The following is a 20,565-nucleotide window of genomic DNA, read 5'->3' as shown; positions in this document are numbered from 1 at the left end:
TTCACACCCTGTTTTTCTCCCCAGTGAGGAACCACAGCAGTTTAGATTATCCTTCTCTCCTTCTCCATGTTATGCTCACAGCAACAACCCCATGAGGTAGGACAGCTAGATTAGAGTCCAGTAGCACCTCAGAGACCACCACATTCCCACGGTATGAATTTTTGAAAATCTCGTTGGTCTCTAAGGTGCTATTAAACTCGAACCTAGTTCTTATGCTGGAGACCAAGATAACTGCCCTCTGAAACCATCTTGGGAGGTAGGCTAGACTGAGATTGAGTGACTGCTTGAAGGTCATCCAAAAAGCTTCCTTGGCAGAGTAAGACTTTGAATCCGAGTCTTCCAGATCCTACTTCAACATTCTGACACTACACCACATGAATCTGTATCCTTACCAATAAGCAAAGAAACTCCTAAAGACAGGAGAACAAAGTAGAAGTGCACCTTTAAGACCAACCAAGAAAAGCTTTCATGTGCTCTAAGCACAATTTGTTGGTCTTAAAGGTACAACTTGACTCCTACTTTGTTCTACTGCTTCAGATCAACACGGCTGCCCACTTGGATCTATCCTAAGGACAGGGTTGGGGAAAGGTTTCTTGGAGTTATCATGGGGGCCAAACAGCCTACTGGCACCATGCCCAGCTATCTTCCACTGAGACCTTGTATAATTGTTCTACCCCCACCCCCTTTAAGGAGCTTGATCTGGAAGAACAATGATATATTTAGACCAAAAACAGGGAGGTGCTGCTCAGCTTGCCCCACTGCTCTGAAAAGTCTGGTGTCTGTCTTCATCCTCACATCCAGATAAATATGTTTAGAACCAGAGCTTGAGTTACATCTTTTGGAGATTCAGCAAAGACTAGTGCAGCTAACTAACCAAAGTCTCATATTCTGCTGGCGACATTTCCTTACCCAGCTGAAATCTGCTGAATGCAGTCAGGGGCAGAGAGGGGAGGGAGGGGGGAGCTCATTTGAATGTGAGAGCTTAAGAAGCCAGGAATGCAGTATTGCTGCCAAGGCTCCCTTTTCTCTTTGGATCTATTTTAAGACCATTCTTCAAGCATCTGCTTGCATAGATGACAGGATCTGTGACATCGGCTGCAAAGCCCCCGTTGAAATATCCACCCTAAGCTTCTGAAGTTTCTCAGCCTGGCAAGCTTTGGAAACAGAACTGGGAAAGAAGGCTGCAAGGAGATGATTTCAACACAAAAGAAGGTATATAACTCCCATGTAAATATTGGCTCACAATATATATGGCCCTTTTGCCTTAAACAGGGATAAAACTGATAGGTGTCATTATCCTTGCAGGGAAACTGTATTTGCAGAATTTCCCATGGTGAAGCAAATTCATACTTGTGTCCTATACAATCTGGCAGTTTTCTAGGCCTGCTGATGGGACACTGTGGTTACAGTTGGGAAACTTAGACACCTGGCAACTTCCTATCAGAGCCAGCAACTTCTGGGAAGCAATGCTATGGTTCCCAACCTCCAACTGCGGCCTGGAGATCTCCCAGAATTGCAGTAGACCTCTAAACAACAGAGTTCAGCTCCCCCAAGGGGCCAAAAAAACCCATACCCAAATGAATAGATATAAGTTCAAACTTGGAAATAGTCCAACTGAAATTCACAAGGTGGATGCTCCTGAGGAGTGTAGCTTCAATGCAGTCACTTTCTTAAAAAGACGTCTCTCTAGATTTTGATGACGTTTCAATTCTTTCTTCAGTTTAATGGCTCAATTATTTGGGAACCCCATTCTACATTCTCTAATCACAGCGTTAAGTTTCTCATTTCAGTGTGAATATCGGGGCTCTTTCAGTCCCCTGGAGAAAATGGCTACTTTGGAGGGTGGACTGTATGGCATATATCCCATTGAAGTCTCTCACCTCCCCAAATCCTGTTCTCCCCGGGTACCATTCCCAAATCTCCAGGAATTTCACAACCTGGAGCTGGCAACCAAGCACCCACCAAGCAAACTTAACCTTACTCAAGCAAAACTTAACGTTACTCAAGAGCACACTCCTCCACATAAAATGTTTAAAGCCAGGATTGCTTTAGTGGAGAACAAAGTTTGTTATCACTCTCTAGTCTCCTTGGTCAATTGAAAAGGTTGGACTAATCCAGAAAATACAAGCAGAGAAACACTGGAGGGAGCCTGAGGGCAGGGACCTGGGGGGCATGGCATGCCATGTATTATGACATCACATTCAGTAAAACCCAGAAGTGATGTTGGGTAATTCTCAGATTTGCCAGAAAATCCAGAGGTTTTTTTGTAGAAAAAGCCCAACATGGACTCATTTGCATATTAGGTCACACCCCCTGACTTCACTATTATTTCGCATAGGGCTTTTCTGTAGAAAAAGCCCAGCAAGAACTTATTTGCATACTTGGCCACACCCCCTGGCACCAAGCCAGCCGGAACTGTGTTCCTGTGTGTTCCGGAACTGGCTTTTACCAGAGAAACCCCTGTTTCTCTCTGGGTTAAACTACTTATCACAGCACAGCTGTACATGTCATTCTAATTGTCCTTGCTCCACTGCAAAGCATCTGTGAGAGGGATAAATTTGCAATGGAAATGCAGTGGGAGAACGGTGGGTATTTAACCCTTTCCCTGAAATTTATTTATTTTATTTACAAAATATGTATGCCACCTTTCTGCCCAGAAGGCCACGAAGAGGGTTTATGGATAAAAGTGTCTAAAAACATATCACTAAGACCAAAACTACAACACCTATTAAAAGCACATAAAACAGTAATTATAACATGTCAGAAAGGAGGGATCACAGAGGAAATGGAGAAAAACATTGGTTTTTACTTTACAGTGGTCCAGATCTATTTTGTCCTGCCCCTTTAATAGAGGCTTAACATTGGGAAATGGGCAGCTGAAGCTTTTTGTAGCATTGGTGGCAGACAACAACACCTGTAAATAGGCCTTCAAGCCTCTGTTAAGGGGAAGGACATTTTCTACAACCTCATTTGCATGATAAAACTGTTGGGTGCTTTGCTCATGGTCACAATAGTAGAGTATTTGGAGGAGACAGGGAAGGTTTCATCATGTCCCCTGCCCTCTCTGAACCCCAAACTGCTTCCTCATAAGAATTCTTTGTAGTAAAAAGCCCTTACAATTGGGCTTCACTGTAATATAATATGTAGTTGGGCCTCCAAGACAGTTAAGGCCAGAAGGTTTATGAGAAGTTACCTGGAGATATCATGCAAAACCAAAGGAACAAATGTATATCTAGGAAGTAGAGATCTCCAGAATTGAATTGTATCTGCAGACATACCCTCCTCAACATGACTTTTCAAAGAGCTCTGGACCAAAAGCCTTAATGTAATAAAACCTTGCAGCCCTGTTTATTTGTTAACTAGCAAATTAAATCAATAAAGCACTAGTTGATCAATTTGTGACGACACACTTCAGACATCAGTATTGACAGTTAAGGGCACAAACAAGCCCAAAGCTATTTTGCTTCTGGTAAGTAATACAGAATTAAAAAGGAAAATGTTCAATACAGTCTGTTAACCCCATACTTTTATCAATTTTACAACTAGCACAGGTATCTGAAGAAGTGAGCAGTGATTTGTGAAAGCTCGTACCTTTTTACAAATTTTAAGTCTTTATGGTTCTACTGGCCTCTTGCTCTTTTCTACTATAACAAAGCGGTCATCCATGCAAATTTATTGACTGATTCACCTTCTGCCCTTTAAACAGATTACTCAACTACCTTGTTTAATTCATTTGGAATCCCGCTTACAAATTCTTCTCTACTTCCGTTATCGATTCACATAAGGGAAATGGGACTCTAGGGTGGAGATTCCTCCCCAGGAGGACCCTGACTTTGACTGTCACCTCGTGTCTCATCTTACCTCCTGTGAAAGTCTTTTCCATGTAATCGATGATCTGATTGTAGTCGCTGATAATGTTGTCTCCATGGATGATCACGGGTACCTCTTCCCCAAGGTTGAGCCGCATGAACCAGGGCTCTTTGTGCTCAGTCAGTGGCATGCTAACATCCCGTTCCTCGCATGGTAATCCCTTTTCTGCAATGACTAGGCGGACCTAGAGCAAAAAATGAATGCAGAGATGACTCAATGCTGTTCACCAGCCTCGTGAAAAGCATGCACTGCACAAGTTAGCCTTGTGACCATTTTGTACAATGTTACTACTGCTGAACAATGCAGGAGGTGAGCACATGACAGATACTTCCTAGTGTTGCAACATACTTCCTAGTGTTGCAACATAGTCATGGGAATCCCTTAGTTCATGCTTTAGTTTATAAATTGTATCTGTGCATAGGGTAGGATTCCTAACATTTCCTAGGCAAATGCTAGGAGATTTAGAAGGCAGTGCCTGGGGAAGGTGGAGTTTGGGGAGGATGTGATATCACCTCTTTGTGATGGTCCAGAAATTTTCCCTAATCTCTCTGCTAAAGTCCATAAACTCTAGTGGAAATTCCTAGAGAATAACTATGGAGACCATTTTTTCCTTCCCGCCTGTAGCTGAGGATAGAGAATTCCCTGCCGAGTCCAGGCAACTGAGAAACCTAGAACAGGGATAGACTGGAAAGTTAAAATGGCCCAGAAGCAAGCCAACTGAGTGGGCTCTACTTTATAAGATCATCCCTGCACGGGCCACTCAACTTGGATTTAACCAGCAGCACAAAACAATGGATATGCATTCACCAATTGCTTCTTCCCATAAACTGGCAGTTGTGCTGGAGGAGGCAACAGATGAACAGACACTGATCACTGATGCTGCCCCTGAAGGGTCTGAGCCAACTGACTACCAGGGCATTGGCAGAGCTCCTGAACTCAGCTATGCTTGCTGCTGGCCACCAGTCGCTCCTTAGGAGAGCAGCCCACTAGGAATTCTCCCTGTGGGTTAAATGGCCCGTCCACTCCTGCCTGTGCAGTTCCAAGATATTATGCAGTTCTATAGCACTTTGCCCTTATGTAAACACATTATTCATGCATTTGTGAGTAGGTCATATAATTATTTGGATCAATAATCATTTTATAAAGCACTTTCAATTTATAAAGAGCATTGTAATCTTTATTCCTCACAATGCTTCAAAGTTGGTCATTGTTTTTCATATTTTGCAGATGGGGACTAAGTTTATAAAAGGTTAACTTGCTTGAGGCCACAAAATAATTGCTCTCCTTTTCCAAAACAGATATGATCTCCTAAGTGGAACAACATAAAATGTAAAAAAGTATTTCAGGTTATGGGTGGAATCACAAATCTCTGATAGAAGGTTTTAGTTCTCTCTGGATTTGGATTGGTTTTCCTGAGATAGAAAGGTAACTGATTTTGATAAACTTTAACAAATTACCATTTAACAATGTCAAACTCAAAAATTAAATTTCATAGTGTACAATGACAATCAATTTTGGTCTGTCAATGAACTGTGTACTGACAGTGGCTAACCAGGAAAGAGATCTTAGTGATATTTCAATTAAAACATTGACACAGTGTGTGGGAATGAAGAAAGAGGTAAATTCAGTGCTGAAGTTTATTAGAAAATGGACAGAACAGCCAGTATAGTAATGTTCTTGCGTAGATCTATGATACAGCCATACTCTGTATAGTTCTGGCTGACATATCTCAAAAAGGATATAATAGAATTGGATAAGGAACAGCAATGGGCAATTAAAATGATGAAAGGATTGGGCTCCCTTTATATGTAACCTCTGCAAAGGGACGGGAAGGGATGGTGGCTCAGTGGTAGAGCATCTGCTTGGGAAGCAGAAGGTCCCCGGTTCAATCCCTGGCATCTCCAAAAAAGGGTCCAGTCAAATAGGTGTGAAAAACCTCAGCTTGAGGCCCTGGAGAGCCGCTGCCAGTCTGAGAAGACAATACTGACTTTGATGGACCAAGGGTCTGATTCAGTATAAGGCAGCTTCATATGTTCATATGTTCAAAGGCACCTCTGTGTAGTGTCCTGAGGTGATGTGTTTTATGTTGCCTTCCTTATTTTTGCTACCACTAATGACTCTCGTTTCAGAATTCTTAGCTGGACCCAAAGAACAGGATGGCTTAGTTATATCTGGTAGAATGACAGAATAGTCAGCACATGGGATGGCTCTGAGGTAAAAGGGGATCCTTTAAAGTAAATAGTCTATTCTTAAACATTAATAGCGTTTATATAAGTAAAACAGCATAACAGTTTCAGTATGGTTAACAGTCTTAACAGTTTCTGATAGTTACATAAGCGTTATGGTTCCTTATATCAATCTAGTCACACAGGCTTGTCTTCTCACTTGCCATTTATGGCAATAACTTCCACAAAGTTTAACTTCCCAGCTTGCCACCCAGGTTTATTTTCTTCACTTGCCATTTGGGCTCATAACTTCCACACAGAATACAGATTTCTCTCACACTCTACAGCACCTCCCTCAAACTCCTTCCTCCATATGCATGCAACTGCTCACTCAGCACTCTTTCTCTCACACAGTCTCTCTGAACCTCTCTCTGAACCACGTAGTCAATGTGCCCTCCCTCCTCCCCAACAGCTACGATCCAATCATAATACATTTTACTCACCTATTCAGCCCCTCCTCCTTACTCTACAGGTTTATATTTTAGATCATAATGACATACATTTAAAATTCAACGTAAAAACATAGAAATAACACACACAGAGAGTATTTACATGGTATAACACCACACTTAGAAAAGGTTAAGGACTTTGAGGCTTTTTTGTTTAGGGCAAAAAAGGCAACTAAAGGGACTACAATAGACCAACGTTTATAAATATATGCTGGCATGGAGAAAGTAGAGAGAAGGGATCTTTTCTCCGTCTTCTGTAAACTAAAATTCAGAGTGACATGATTAAATCAATTGGCAATTAAATGCAGGACTGACAAATAAAAATATTTTTTTTTCACACAGTATGTGAAGTTTACAGCTATAGGGTATGGCAATTGCCACTAGCTTAGTCTATAAAAAGCACTAAACAATTTAATTGAGAAAAACTGCTATTAGCTAAATGGAGCCTCCATGATCAGAGGCAGTATACCTCTGATGATCTGTTGCAGGGGAGGAGAGAGTGAGGGAGGACTGTTGCTTTGTTGTGGCTTCCCAGAGGTATCTGATTGTTTTCTGTGGGAAATGGAAAGCTGGATTTGCCCGATTTTGGTGATCAAGTGAGCAGGGTTTTTTTCTAAAGGAAGGTAGCAGAAGTCTGCTTTTTGCTGATGATGTACAGCTGTTCAGACAGCGTACCCAGTTTCAGCTGCTCAGACAACACAGAAAGTGATGTGTCCATATGAAACTGGCAGTATTCAGAGCCATAATAGGGGGAACCTTAAGCTGGAGACATATAGTTCGCTTTTACGAGAATTTAAACTGATTTCAAAAAAGTTTTGCTTTCTAAATTGCACCTATGGACAGGCAGAAAATACATCAGTGAACTCCTGCTAGTTTCTACCATTTGCTGGTGGCCAGGATTCTTGCTGGTCTTTAGGGTTGCCAGTCTCCAGGGGGGCCTGGAGATCTCCCACTTTTACAACTGATCTTTATGGCAGAGACAGCTCCTCTGGAGAAAATGGCTGCTTTGAAGGGTGGACTCTATGGCACTGTACCATGCTGAGGCCCCTCCCCTGTCCAAACCCTGCCCTCTCTCAGATCTACCCCAAAGCCTCCAGGGGTTTTCCAACGTAGACTTGGCAACCCTAGGTCTGATCCAGCAAAGCACTTCCTACATGCTTAAGCAACAGGGCACAGACAGGATCAATTAGAATGGATTAGCTAACTATTAAGAAATTTGGAGGATGCTTTCTTGTTTTGTAAATGTAAAACTTTGGAATTCTATTTTTTAAAAGTAGACTTTGCAAGGCTAATGTAGGTCTACTCTTGCCATACACAGATACCTCTTTTGCCTCACTGTTCTGAGTCAAACAGGGTCCGTGGGTTTTTGAAACAATACAAAAACCTGCAAAACTCATTGACCAGAGATGCATACTTCAGGAGCAGTAATGTCTCCTCCAGTTCACAGAAAATACGAATGTATCAATTTTAACTATCTTTGCTAGGAGGGAGCTTGTCTTCTATAAAGGTAAATAGCAAAAACCACAAGAGATCATCAGATAACAAATATCAAGCAGCTTTTAACCATGTAGTTTGATCACAGGTAACTTGACAAGATTCTCCCAGCGGTCACCATTTATTTAACCTCTGTGCCTATGTATGGCATACACTGTATTCAGCTTTGGGCACCTTGAATTGATTTGTACTCTTTCAACAGTAAGCACAATTCAAGACCAGAGCAGTAGCTGGTTCCCATCCACTCCGACCACATCTGAGCTAAGGCGTACTGAGTTTGAGCCAGACTAAACTGGCAGTTTCTGCTGATTCCTCCTTCCTTCTGCAAACCCCCCTATCATGCCCCATAAAGTTGGACCAGAACCAGTGGTTTGAAATTAAATCAAGTTTTTGGCTAAACATTCGGAAGAACTTCCTGACAGAGTGGTTCCTCAGTGAAGCAGGCTTCCTCAGGAGGTGTTCAATTCTCCTTTGAAGATTTTTAAACTGATAATCATTCTAACAGCAATGCTGATTCTTTGAATTAGGCAAATCATGAGAAGGAGGGCAGGAAGAGTTGCATCAGTGCTGAGTTCTTGTGACCCTTTCTTATACACCCAGGGAAATGCTGATCACCACTTTGGGGTGAGGAAGCAATTTTTCTTCAGGCCAGTTTGATCAGGGATCCTGGAGGGTTTTGTTTTGCTTTTTTGCCATCTTCTGGGCATGGAATAGGGGTCACTGGGATTTGGGGGGAGGTATTTGTGAAGCTCCTGCATTGCACAGGGGTTGGACTAGATGACCCTGGAGCTCCCTTCCAGTTCTATGATTCTACGATCCATTCCTTAGGATTCCCTATCCCCACAGGAGCAGCATTTAATGGAGATCAGTAGGCTGTGGTGGGAGGGCAAAGACAGGAACATTCCTTTCTGCTGCTGGAAAACTGAGTCTGGATCCCATTGTGAGCTGAATTACATGATGACAGCCACAGTTCCAACCCATGGCTTCCAGTGCCATTTTAGAGGGAAATTTAGCCATTGAATAATTCTTGCAAGGGCCCAGTTCTGATTTGGCCCATGCAGTCATCCCCTCGCCCTTTTCAAGTGCCGTGTGGTGGAGGTAGGAGGTAGGAAGAAGATGGCTTGGTGATGCTGCAGTGCAATTTTGGTCACCTTCAGGCTGGACTGCTATAACTTGCCCTATGCAGGGCTGTCCCTAACTCTGCTCTGGAAACTTCAGCTGATTCAAAATGCAGCAGCGCGCCTGCTGACTGGGTTGTCTGTGCGAGTGCTTGTGCAGTTGGTGCTTTGCTGCCTGCATTGGTTGTCAGTCAAGTACAGATTTCAGGTTATGACCTTTAAAGCCCTGTGTGGTCTGGGACCATCATATCTGCAGGACCAGATTTACCTATACATTCCTCAGTGTGCCTTGCGTTCCTCTGAACAGCATCTTCTGGTGGTCCCTAGTGCCAAAGACACCCGCTTAGCCTCAATCAGGCCCAGGGCTTTATTGGCTCTGGTCCCAGCCTGGTGGAACTCTTGATGAATTAGAGTTCCACAGGGCCTGTAAGATGGAGTTGTTCCACCTAGGGTTGCCAATCCCAGGTAGGGGCAGGGAATCCCCCAGTTTGGAGGCCCTCCCACTGCTTCAGGGTCATCAGAAAGCGGGGGGGGGGGAGGAAATGTCTGCTGGGTGCTCCATTATTCCCTATGGAGACCAATTCCCATAGGGTATAATGGAGAATTGATCCATAGGCATCTGGGGCTCTGGGGGGCCCCCTGTTTTTTGAGCTAGAGGCACCATACTTTCAGGATAGCATCCGGTGTCTCTCCTCAAAACACCCTCCGTGTTTCAAAAAGATTGGACCAGGGGGTCCAATTCTATGAGCCCCCAAAGAAGGAGCCCCTATCTTTCATCATTTCCAGTGGAGGGAAGGCATTTAAAAGGTGTGCAGTTCCTTTAAATGTGATGGCTAGAATTCCCTTTGGAGTTCAAATATGCTTGTCACAACCTTGGCTCCTGGCTCCACCCACAAAGTCCCCAGATATTTATTGAATTGGACTTGGCAACCCTAGTTCCACCAGGCCTTTGGCTGAGGTGGCAGGTATCCAATTATATCAGCCTCCCTTGCTCTGCCCATCCCTTTCATTTCATTCCATCTTAATTATCCCATCTTCCATCCCCCAGTTACCTATTCCATCTGGGCATATACGTAGCGTTCTCTGGGAGCTTCTGTAATATTTGTGGTTATAGTATTGGTGTTTTAAATTGGATTATTGTTCGACTGCTTTAAAATGTTATTGTTTGATCATTTTAAAATGTTTTTACTTCATTGAATTGTGTTGTGAATCACTCTGAGCTTGCTTGTGGGGTTGGGCAGGTTAGAAATATAATAAATAAATGAATTTTTAAATGGCTAATTTTTCCTCTATAATGGCATTGGTGGCCAAAGGTCAGACCCATGGCCACCATAATGTGTACTTTGGCTCTGTCCAAATTATGCATGGGATGGAGAAAGTAGAGAAAGAAGTACTTTTCTCCCTTTCTCACAATACAAGAACTCGTGGGCATTCGATGAAATTGCTGAGCAGACAGGTTAAAACGGATAAAAGGAAGTACTTCTTCACCCAAAGGGTGATTAACATGTGGAATTCACTGCCACAGGAGGTGGTGGCGGCCACAAGCATAGCCACCTTCAAGAGGGGTTTAGATAAAAATATGGAGCAGAGGTCAATCAGTGGACATTAGCCACAGTGTGTGTGTAAGTATAACATTTTTTGCCACTGTGTGACACAGAGTGTTGGACTGGATGGGCCATTGGCCTGATCCAACTTGGCTTCTCTTATGTTCTTATGTTCTTAATCCAAATATTTGTTTCTAAAAGAACTGATTGTATGGCAAAGCATCATTCCCATGCAGATACTACTTTCATTTACAGTTGGAATACCAAAGAACTGTCGTCTTACCAGAAAACGACTTCTTTCCTGTCCTTCAGACTTGATCTTGAGATCTGCTTCTTCAGATCTTTTCTTACTGCCACAGACTCACCTTATCTGTCCCTTTGCTAGCTTGGGACATTCTACTTAACCTCTCCATGCTACTCATTACAGATTCCTGATCTCTCTCACCACCTCTGCTTGTCCATTAATGGGAATTTAAATCTTAGCACCTGGCCCTGAGCCATCAGGATAAGGAGCAGTAAAGAAAAAAAAAAAGGAAACCATGCTACTGGTTCAAGTCTCAGCTTTCTACATGTAGAAAACTAACATCAAGGAGGCCAGCTAAATTCCGCTACATGTGATGCTGGGAGTTCTATGAACCCCCCTTCATATATTTTCCCCTCTAAAATCAGATGCAAGGGGGACTGACTTACATTGAGACATGGTGCAAGAGGAGAAGGGTGTTAGAAAAGTGAAGGGCCCTGCCTCAGACTTCAGGAGGTCACCATAGATTTAATCAGATAGATCAGGACACACCAAGCATCCTTTCCTTCCTGTTCTCTGATCCTATCTGGAATGCTATTTTCAGGGATAAGAGTCCTTCTTTCTAGCTTGACACCTCTCTTTCACACACAGTCTCTCACACAAAGAAGGAGCATGCCATCTCCACCTGTGATGAACAGCACACTCCTCTGCATCCACACCCATCCTAGTAAATTAGTTTAGATCCTATTCTATCTCTCATCTATACTGTCTAGAATGGAGTTTCATAGAATAAATAACTCTTATTAGTTTTGAATCTGGTTGCTGGCTCTATGCATCTTTGTAAGTCTGCTAGCATGCTCAGTACCAAAGTTTTGCTGTGTGGAGATGCCTTGTGCACTGATGGTGATTCCTGGATGTACTAAAATCAGATAATCCAACAAAGGGTTTAAGCCTTCCTCTCATGCCGTCTCCCTGATCTGAGCTGTTATTTGGTCCACTGGAGCAAGCATAAAGCTTCTGATGCAAGCACCTCTATGTTTGCTCCCATTGGGTAAGGAGTGACTTCTTGGGACCATTTCAGATAAGACAAACAGCAGGAGGGAGGCTTGGGCTGATTGGAATTGAGCTCCCATGATCTCTGTTCACAGAATTTCCAGTATTTCATATAGTCAAGTCGTTAATAAGACAGATTTTCAAGGGTGGAAATGGGGAGGGTCGGGGATGAGCATTTAAACGCACTATCTACCACCCTGGATTTTGTAGCGGCGGAGTCCCAAGAGAGCTCTCCCACGTGAATTTTCTGCATGTTCCCCAGATGCAGTTAAGTGTGAGCTCATGGCTGCCTCTTGAGAACTGAGTTTTCTTGCAGATGAGACGTGCTGTGAACTGAATTATAGACGGCAAGTACCCTATTGAAATCCAGACACAGTCTGCTTATACGCCCTTCACCACACCAGTCCGTTCTCAGCGGTGTTTGCATTGGGTAGCGGCACATGTCCCAGTTTGCTAGCTTTAGCTGGCAAAAGCAATGCGGGTAAATTTCATCCCTTGCGCTTCTTTGTCATTGGACTGATGGTTTCATCACCAAATTATTTAACTATTGGACTGTGAGAGTGGGGGCATTTTGTTTAGCTCAGCCAGACCACATTTTTCTCTAGCAGGTGCCGGGATCTGCTGAGACAGGAAAAGATGTATCGTGTGCATTCCTTCACCGCCCACGCTGTTCAGTAGCTCTGCTGGTCGAGAGCACGACTCAACTGCCTTGGCCAGCTTTGCCTTTCTTGCTGAACGACTGGGGCGGGGGTGGGGGGGGTGGGGAGAGTTGCTGGGTGGAAGAAACTAGCAAGAGCAAGCAGAACTCAGGATTTCTGACTCATGGATATTATGCTTCCCTAATAGCCCATACAATATCTACCTTTTGGTTGAAATGACAGGGAAGGACAACTTCGAACATGTCCAAAGAACAGTCACTTCCCCAGAGACATCCACATGATGGGAAGAGTTAGATGAGGCCACATGATGACCAAGATTGTCCCTGGACCAAGTGGCCACTGCAGGTGAAGAGCATCATCATCGCTCTCCCCCCTCCATTTCTCCTACTTTTGAACACTTTATATTTTTACTGCCTTTGTAGACCATGCCATGACCGTGACACACAATTTGTGTGCATAATTTATACTGGCATTATATAAGAAGATAAATATGCCTGCTAAGGTCTATAAATCTGTGTTTATTCATGCCACATAAAACACCAAATAAAAGCAAGGCTGTTTTCCTCTAAATGGACAGAAGTGCTTTGATCTTAAGAATAACTGAAATGTACAAATGCTAAGAAACTGAACTAGGTACCAACCTTGAATGGATCACTATTAAAGTACTATAAGTAGGCAACATCCTAAGAATGTTCACCCTGGTCCTTTAGATGTATGATTTCTTTCAGAAGGAGGAGGATGAGGAGAAGAAGGTGAAGAAGGAGAAGAAGAAGAATATATTGGATTTATATCCTGTCCTATACTCTGAATCTCAGAGTGGTCACAATCGCCTTTACCTCCCCCCCCCATAACAGACACCCTGTGAGGTGGGTGGAGCTGAGAGAGCTCTCCCAGAAGCTGCCCTTTCAAGGACAACTCTGTGAGAGCTATGGCTGACCCAAGGCCATTCCAGCAGCTGCAGGTGGAGGAGTGGAGAATCAAACCTGTTTCCCCCAGATAAGAGTCCGCATTCTTAACCACTACACCAAACTGGATAGTTGAATATACAGGGGCACCCTAAGCCTAACAGTCACTGGGGTTGTATACCCTTACATCCACCCCAGGTGATGATACAACAAGCTTACAAATTGCTGAGTGCAGGAGCAGTGTACTGGCAGGACTATAGGCAGCCTTCCTTGCTAGGTGGGGCTGCAATATTTCTGCATTCCAGTGATTTCTCCCTAATTAGCCAAACTTCTGTAAACCTGCTCTCAGGCCCAAATTGTATTTATTTATTAAAATCTCCATATCTTGCTTTTCCTCTTGCCTCAGGGTGGCTGAATATGAGTGTGTATTGAATATGAATACACCTATTGCACAGTATATGAATTGTTAGCTACAGAACACCTTGAATAAAGTAGTTCAGAAAATTGTACTTGCATTTAATAACCCTTTCCTTTAACAAATAATAGTTTCCTTATGTGGCCTGACCCCTGGCTCAGTGGCAGAGCAGCTCCAGAATCTCTAGCACAATTCCCAGCATTTCCAGTTAATAGGACCAGGCAGTGGGTGATGTGAAAAAATTCCATCTAAGACCTCAGAGGACTGCTGCCAGACAGAGTAGACAACCCTGACCTTGATGGTCCATAATCTGACTCAGTGGAAGGCAGTTCCATGGCTTCTTCTAACCAAGCACCCTACTATGCTCAAAGTACCAAAACAAGAAAAAGGGACTTTGTTTCAAGATCAGTTAGACAGAAAGCCAACTGTTGAGAAGTCCATTTGGAACCTGAAGCAGGGCAGGGCTGGGGAAAGATCAGGTGTGTGGAAACTGAAGCCTTGAATGTCCCCATTTTAAAAACAATTTCAAAGGATAGCTCTGTTGGTCTGAAGAGCTCAATTCAAACACTGTAGCACCTTAGAGATTAGCAAGATTTTTCAGGTATAAGCTTTTGAGAGCCAAGGCTCTTTTGGACAGGTATCTGATGAAAGGAACTTAGATGCTCAGAACCCCTTACACACAAAAATCCTTGTTGATTTTTAAAACAAACTCATTCTTTAAATGGAAACTGTCAGAGCACAACCATGACTAGCGGAAAGGAAAGACAGGCTGCTTTAAGGAAGAACCTTGGGTGGGATGAAATCAGCATTCCAGGTGGGATGGAGGGGAGAACCCAGGGATGCCAGCTGGCTACAAATTGTGGACAAGTCTGCCAGCATGCTTAAATGGAGTTAGTCACATAAAGCAGATCGTTACAGGCAGAATCCCAGCAGAATCACAGGCTGCTACACAGCAGAATCACAGAGAATGGAGAGATTCTCAGCTAATGTGGTACCAAATTACAGCCAGGGAGATATGAGTTGAAATCCCCAAAGTCCTAAAGCTCATTAAGTGATAGTGCTGCCAACCTCCAGGTGAGACCTGGAGACCTCCCAACATAACAATTGATCTGGAGAAAGTGGCTGATTTGGAGGATAGATTCTATGGCATTACACCCCACTAAGCCCCACCCCCTCCACAAACCTCACCCTCCCCAGTCCCTATCCCCAAGCTTCCAGGAATTTGCCTACCTCAGGTTGGCAATACCCTGACCTGGATAGCCCAGGCTAGCCTGATCTCATCAGATCTTGGAAGCTAAGCATTGCCAGTCCTAGTCAGTGTTTGGATGGGAAACCACCAAGGTATACCAGAGTTGTGATTTGGAGGAAGGCAATGGCAAACCACCTCTGAATATCTCTTGCCTTGAAAACCTCATGGGGTCACCATAAGCCAGCTACACCTTGATGGCCAAAAAAACCCCCTGACAACCCTCCTGAGTGATCTTAGGCCAATCACTCTCTCCCTCCACCTCATTTACTTTAAAGAGATGCAGTGAGGATAAAGTGGGAGAGCAGAGACCCACACACACCAACTGAACTCCTTGGAGAAGGTACAGAATAAAAACAGGATAGGTGATGCCATGTTTGATGGTATTAATAATAATATTTATCATTTATATAATTCCAAGTGTTAAAAGCGCTTCCTTGGCATTATCTCACCGATGCTTACAACCAGCTCTTTAAGGGTGAGCAATATTAGGGCTCCAGATATAGATGCCTGAGACTGAAAGAAGGCTAATAGCATGGATCAGTTACATGAATTCATAGTTGAGGGTGACACAGGAAGCTGGGCTTCCTGGCTTGAAGCTCATGTTCCTACCTACACCAGCTCAATATAACTGATGCTTTCCTGACAGCTGGACAGCCACAAATTCAGATTTGGCAATCTCACATTTCATAGAATTATGGAAACACAGGCAGAACTTCCCAAACGGACCAACTATGCAATCCTAAACAGAGTTAGACCCTTTTAAGGTCATTGATTCAAAAGGCTGTAATTGTTCAGGTTTGTGCTACTGAAGCAATTTATTAATAATTTCCCTTTGCCAAGGAATTTGGTGGAATTGTAGTTTTTTGAGACAACATAGGAATTCAAAGAATCCCTCTCAAACTACAATCCCCAGGATTCTTTGGGGGAAGTCTTGATGGCCAACACTGAACATTTTATTTGTTTATATAAAATATGTCCTGCCTTACCTTTTAAGACTTAAGACAGCTAACAGGGCAACAACAAATGGTAAGGATTCCAAAACCAACATAAAAGACCAAAGCAAGATAAAAACAACACACATAAGAGTTGCTCATTGGCACATTAGCCCAGGATTGTCTACTCTGACTGGTAACAGCTCTCCAAGGTCATCCCCAGTCCTGCCACCTCAGATCTAGCTCATGCTCTACCACTGAGCTCTGGCTCCTCCTAGGATTGCTAACTCTGGCAGGCGAAATTCCTAGGGATTTGTGGGTGCTGCCTGGGAAGAATGGAGTTTGGGAAAGAGCTCAGTGAGGATGATGCCTGCAGGGGAACTGATCTCCACAGTGGATCAGATGTTTTCCTGGGAGAACTCCAAGTCCACCTGGAAGTTGATAACCCTGTGTGTGTGATAAGTGCCATCAAGTCACTTCTGACTTATGGCGACCCTATGAATTAATGTCCTTCAGAATGTCCCATCATTAACAGCCTTGCTCAGGTCTTGCAAACTGAGAGCCATGGCTTGCTTGATCAAATCAATCCATCTCATGTTGGGTCTTCCTCTTTTCCTGCTGCCTGCAACTTTTCCTAGCATGATTGTCTTTTCCAGCAACTCTTGTATCCCCATGACACTAGTATCAGTCCGAACTGAGGTTTCAGTGTAAATAACTCCACCTATTCAGAAGTGGCCCCAGGAGTTGGAGGGAAATAATCTCAGAGCATCCTTGGCAAGAGATTGCTTAGCATCCTTTTGTTTAAAATCTCCATTGGTAAAGATTCTGTAGCGTCCCAACGCATCTTGTTGCCAACCACTTTATTAGGAGGGGTTGGCTTTTAAAAAACGCAGTAAGCCTCATTTCATTCCGCCCACTCACATCGAGCGTTGCAGCAAAAGCTGCAGTTTGGCGCTGCTTGTATCTTGGAGCTCTCTAGGCACATAGAACACGAAAGGGCGAAACTGAAGGTAATGATCTGAAAGACATGAGCCTGCAAACAATCTGGGCCTAGTGCTTTTCATATAACCTCATCACTGGTGGCTTCAAACCAACTGTGCCCTATTCCATGGACCACCCAGTCACCTGTGCAAGGCCATAAAAGTGCTTGGCAACAGGCAAGTTTAAGAAGAGCTTTCCTGCTTACTGTGAATGTGTAAAAAGAAAAGCCAATCAAAAGATAGATAGTGATGGGGAGGACTATGGGATTTGTTCTGAGGAGAACAGTCAAGCTTCATGTTATGAAGGAACTCCATGAACAGGTCATATGACATTTCTTTGAATGTTAAAAGGCAGACAGAGGGAATTCAGATTGCGGCTGTGGTGCTGTGAGTTCTTTCCTCCTCAGTTTGTCATTTTCTCGATAGAAAATAGCTCACCTTGATTAACTGCTTATCTATCCATCCTGGAAAGGCTAGCAGATTATTGTAAGTTCAGAAACCCTTCCATTCCCACGTCTGTCAGCATTGTCAGCAGGAAGGGGCAGGAGAGGGTGATCTGAGAATGCCTCAGAATTTTGTGTTCTTCACTTTCTTAAAACTTTGGCCAAGCTGTTTGAGTTCTGCCCTGTCACTTTGAGTCAATCCACTTGATAGGTGGGGACAGGGGTAACTGGACTTTCCAGCAACCTTTCTCCAAGCACAGCTGGGAGCCAAGGTGGGGCTCAGTTCCCTTGGTGGTTTAGTTTGTATACTTCTAAGGGGATTTATGGCAGTCACTGGCTGGCCCCTGTGTCTTGGTAATTTCCACATTAGGGGCTGGATCCAGTGATCTGCCATACCAGGATTTGTGGATCCCTCCCATGTTCAATTAATTTCCAGCCGTCTTTTCTGACCATCTGCATTAACAACTATGCAGATTGTAGGGCTGCACTGAGGAAGGACATCAAGCACAGCTCTGAATCTTTCCACAGTTGGATGGGATTGCTGGCAGAAAAGAACATGGGAAAGATTTGCAGTCATGTGATCCTGCTGCTGACTGATTGCCGGATCCCATTCACTATCATTGCTAAGAATTTTAACTATGGTGGCCTTTGAAAACTACTCGGGCCTTTGAAAACTACTCGGACCTACAATTGGTTAAGAATGTTAATTGGCACTTGGTCTGAGTGTGAACATATAATAATGGGTGTGTGTTATGTGCCATCAAATCTCTTCTGATGACCCTATGAATTCATGACCTACAAAGCATCCTACTATTGATAGCCTTACTCGGGTCTTGTAATCTGATTACTATGGCTTGCCTTTATTGAGACAAATGGTCTCATGTTGGGTCTTCCTCTTTTCCAAGCATTATTGTCTTTTTCAGTGAGTCTTGCATCCTCATGATGTGACCAAAATACATAATGCTGCAGCTCAGATGCCTTCACTAATTTCAAACTGGTTTCTGGGCAAAACTCAAAGTGCTTTTGATCTATAATACCTTAAATAATCTTGGACTAGGGTGTCTAAAAGGGTACTTTATCCCAGATGAGTCTTTACACCATACTTACATTATCTGAAGCACTTTCATTAGATGATATTTTGACAGAATCAATATAGGACATCTCCAGGGGCAAGACTTTCTCATCTGTCCATTTGACCACCAGCACCCCTCTGCTTTTTTATTATTTTATTTTCCTTCTGGTTGCTACAGGATTGGTCTGGGGCAATTTTAATCTGCTCTTTAATTTCCTTATTTTCCAGGACCCCTCTGGTTTTAATTTTTGTGTTCATGCTTGGAAGTGTTTTTTTTAATACCATTAGATTGGGTGGATCATTGAGATGGAAGAGTGGGACAGAAACGGATGGGTAAATTACTCTCCCAACAATCCACCCCAGCCCTACACAACACAACAACACTAATAGAACTTTGTAACATCATACAACCAATAAAACATATGCAGTCCTAAAAGTGAACCTAATTCACCAAACTATAATAAAAAAAATTAATGGTGGGTGAATTTCCTGCTGCTTAAATAGCAGTCAGGTTACCAATTATGAGAGACATTGACAAATACTAAAAGGGTTAAAAAGTTATCAGGATGTTCTAAATTGCCTCACAGTTATTCCTGTGCATGTGTGTTGGGAGGGAGTTGCCAGGGCAACCATGTGATATTCCCCTTCCTTCTGAGAATATTGTGTGTCACAATACCATTCTCTATGATGGGCTGTATGCATTTCTTCCCCTAATAGCATCATCCCCTAATAGGGAGGAGTTATTAAGGTGTATATTACCTAATATTATATATAAAATTATATATTGCAAACTCCCTATCCTGCCACTCCACTGAACAACGCTTGAGGCCTCCCTTCAGCCTAAGGAGATTTCCTCCATCTAATAATAATAATAATAATAATAATAATAATAATAATAATAATAATAATAATAATAATAATAATAATAAATTTATTTTTGTATCCCACCCTCCCCCGCCAAAGGTGGGCTCAGGGCGGCTCACAGACATGGAATACCATGATTTAAATAAAACAATGTAGACAACAATTTTAAATACAATCAATTACATAAATTAATTAAAATAGATAAAACAGGTGCTATAAAATACTATAAGTCACAATCATACATAAGATGGCTAGATGGCTACAGGTCAGTTTAGCCAGGTTCTGTCTTAAAAGCAAGTTCTTCCATTCCATTCCTTAAGTTGAAGGGTGTTTCCATAGAATGGAGGAAAGCTCCCCAGAGGATGTTTGGATCCATCCCATTAGATATCTAAAATAGCTTTGGGTATTATATTTTCATAAAATCAGAGAGTCATAAAATTGGAAGGAACTCCAGGGTCATCTAGTCCAACCCCCTACACAATGCAGGAAATTCACAAATACTTCCCCCCACCCACCCCAGTGACCTCTGCTCCATGACAAAAACCCTTCAGAATCCCTGGCCAAACCGACCTAGAGAAAAACTGCTTCCTAACCCTTAAGTGGTGATCAGCATGTCCCTGGTCATGTAAGAAAGGGCCTTGAGAACTAAGCACAGACACAATCCTTCCTGTCCTCCTCATGATTCTGTCAATTTGTTTCCACAAAGTCCAGTCAGTTTTAGTAACCCAGAATTTTCATCAAGTCCAAGAAAGAAGCCAAAATAATCAACTTTTGAACACGCATATGAGCCAACCTTGGATTTTTGCCAACTACTTACTCTGATGAATATTTAATATGGAGGGACACAACAGCCAATAAGTATGAAATATGTCTTACATTCATATAATTTCTTAATTGTAGTTTCAGGGCAAGTGGGATCAAGTAGTGATACAAATAGAAGGTGACATTTTGTGTTATGAGCTCTTTTTTAAAAAAAAAAACTGTGGCATCACTAACAAAAAGCATTCTTCAAAAGCATACAGATTATCAACTATAATATATCATCTGGCTGG

General features: G+C 42.9%; 1 protein-coding gene across 1 annotated transcript in view; it reads right to left on the bottom strand.

Moving 5' to 3' along the window:
* Nucleotides 1-20,565, bottom strand: part of GDAP1L1 (ganglioside induced differentiation associated protein 1 like 1) — a 74,256-nt gene that overhangs the window by 46,514 nt on the left and 7,177 nt on the right. The window contains exon 2 of the mRNA XM_060230871.1: nucleotides 3,862-4,054. Within this exon, the coding sequence (XP_060086854.1) occupies nucleotides 3,862-4,054 (193 nt within the window). The remainder of the gene's footprint in view (nucleotides 1-3,861; nucleotides 4,055-20,565) is intronic.

Source organism: Heteronotia binoei, chromosome 2 (genome assembly GCF_032191835.1).
Source record: "Heteronotia binoei isolate CCM8104 ecotype False Entrance Well chromosome 2, APGP_CSIRO_Hbin_v1, whole genome shotgun sequence".
NCBI classification, from domain to species: Eukaryota; Metazoa; Chordata; class Lepidosauria; order Squamata; family Gekkonidae; genus Heteronotia; species Heteronotia binoei.
Note: the sequence above shows the minus strand (reverse complement) of the source record. Positions and strands in the feature narration are given on the sequence as shown.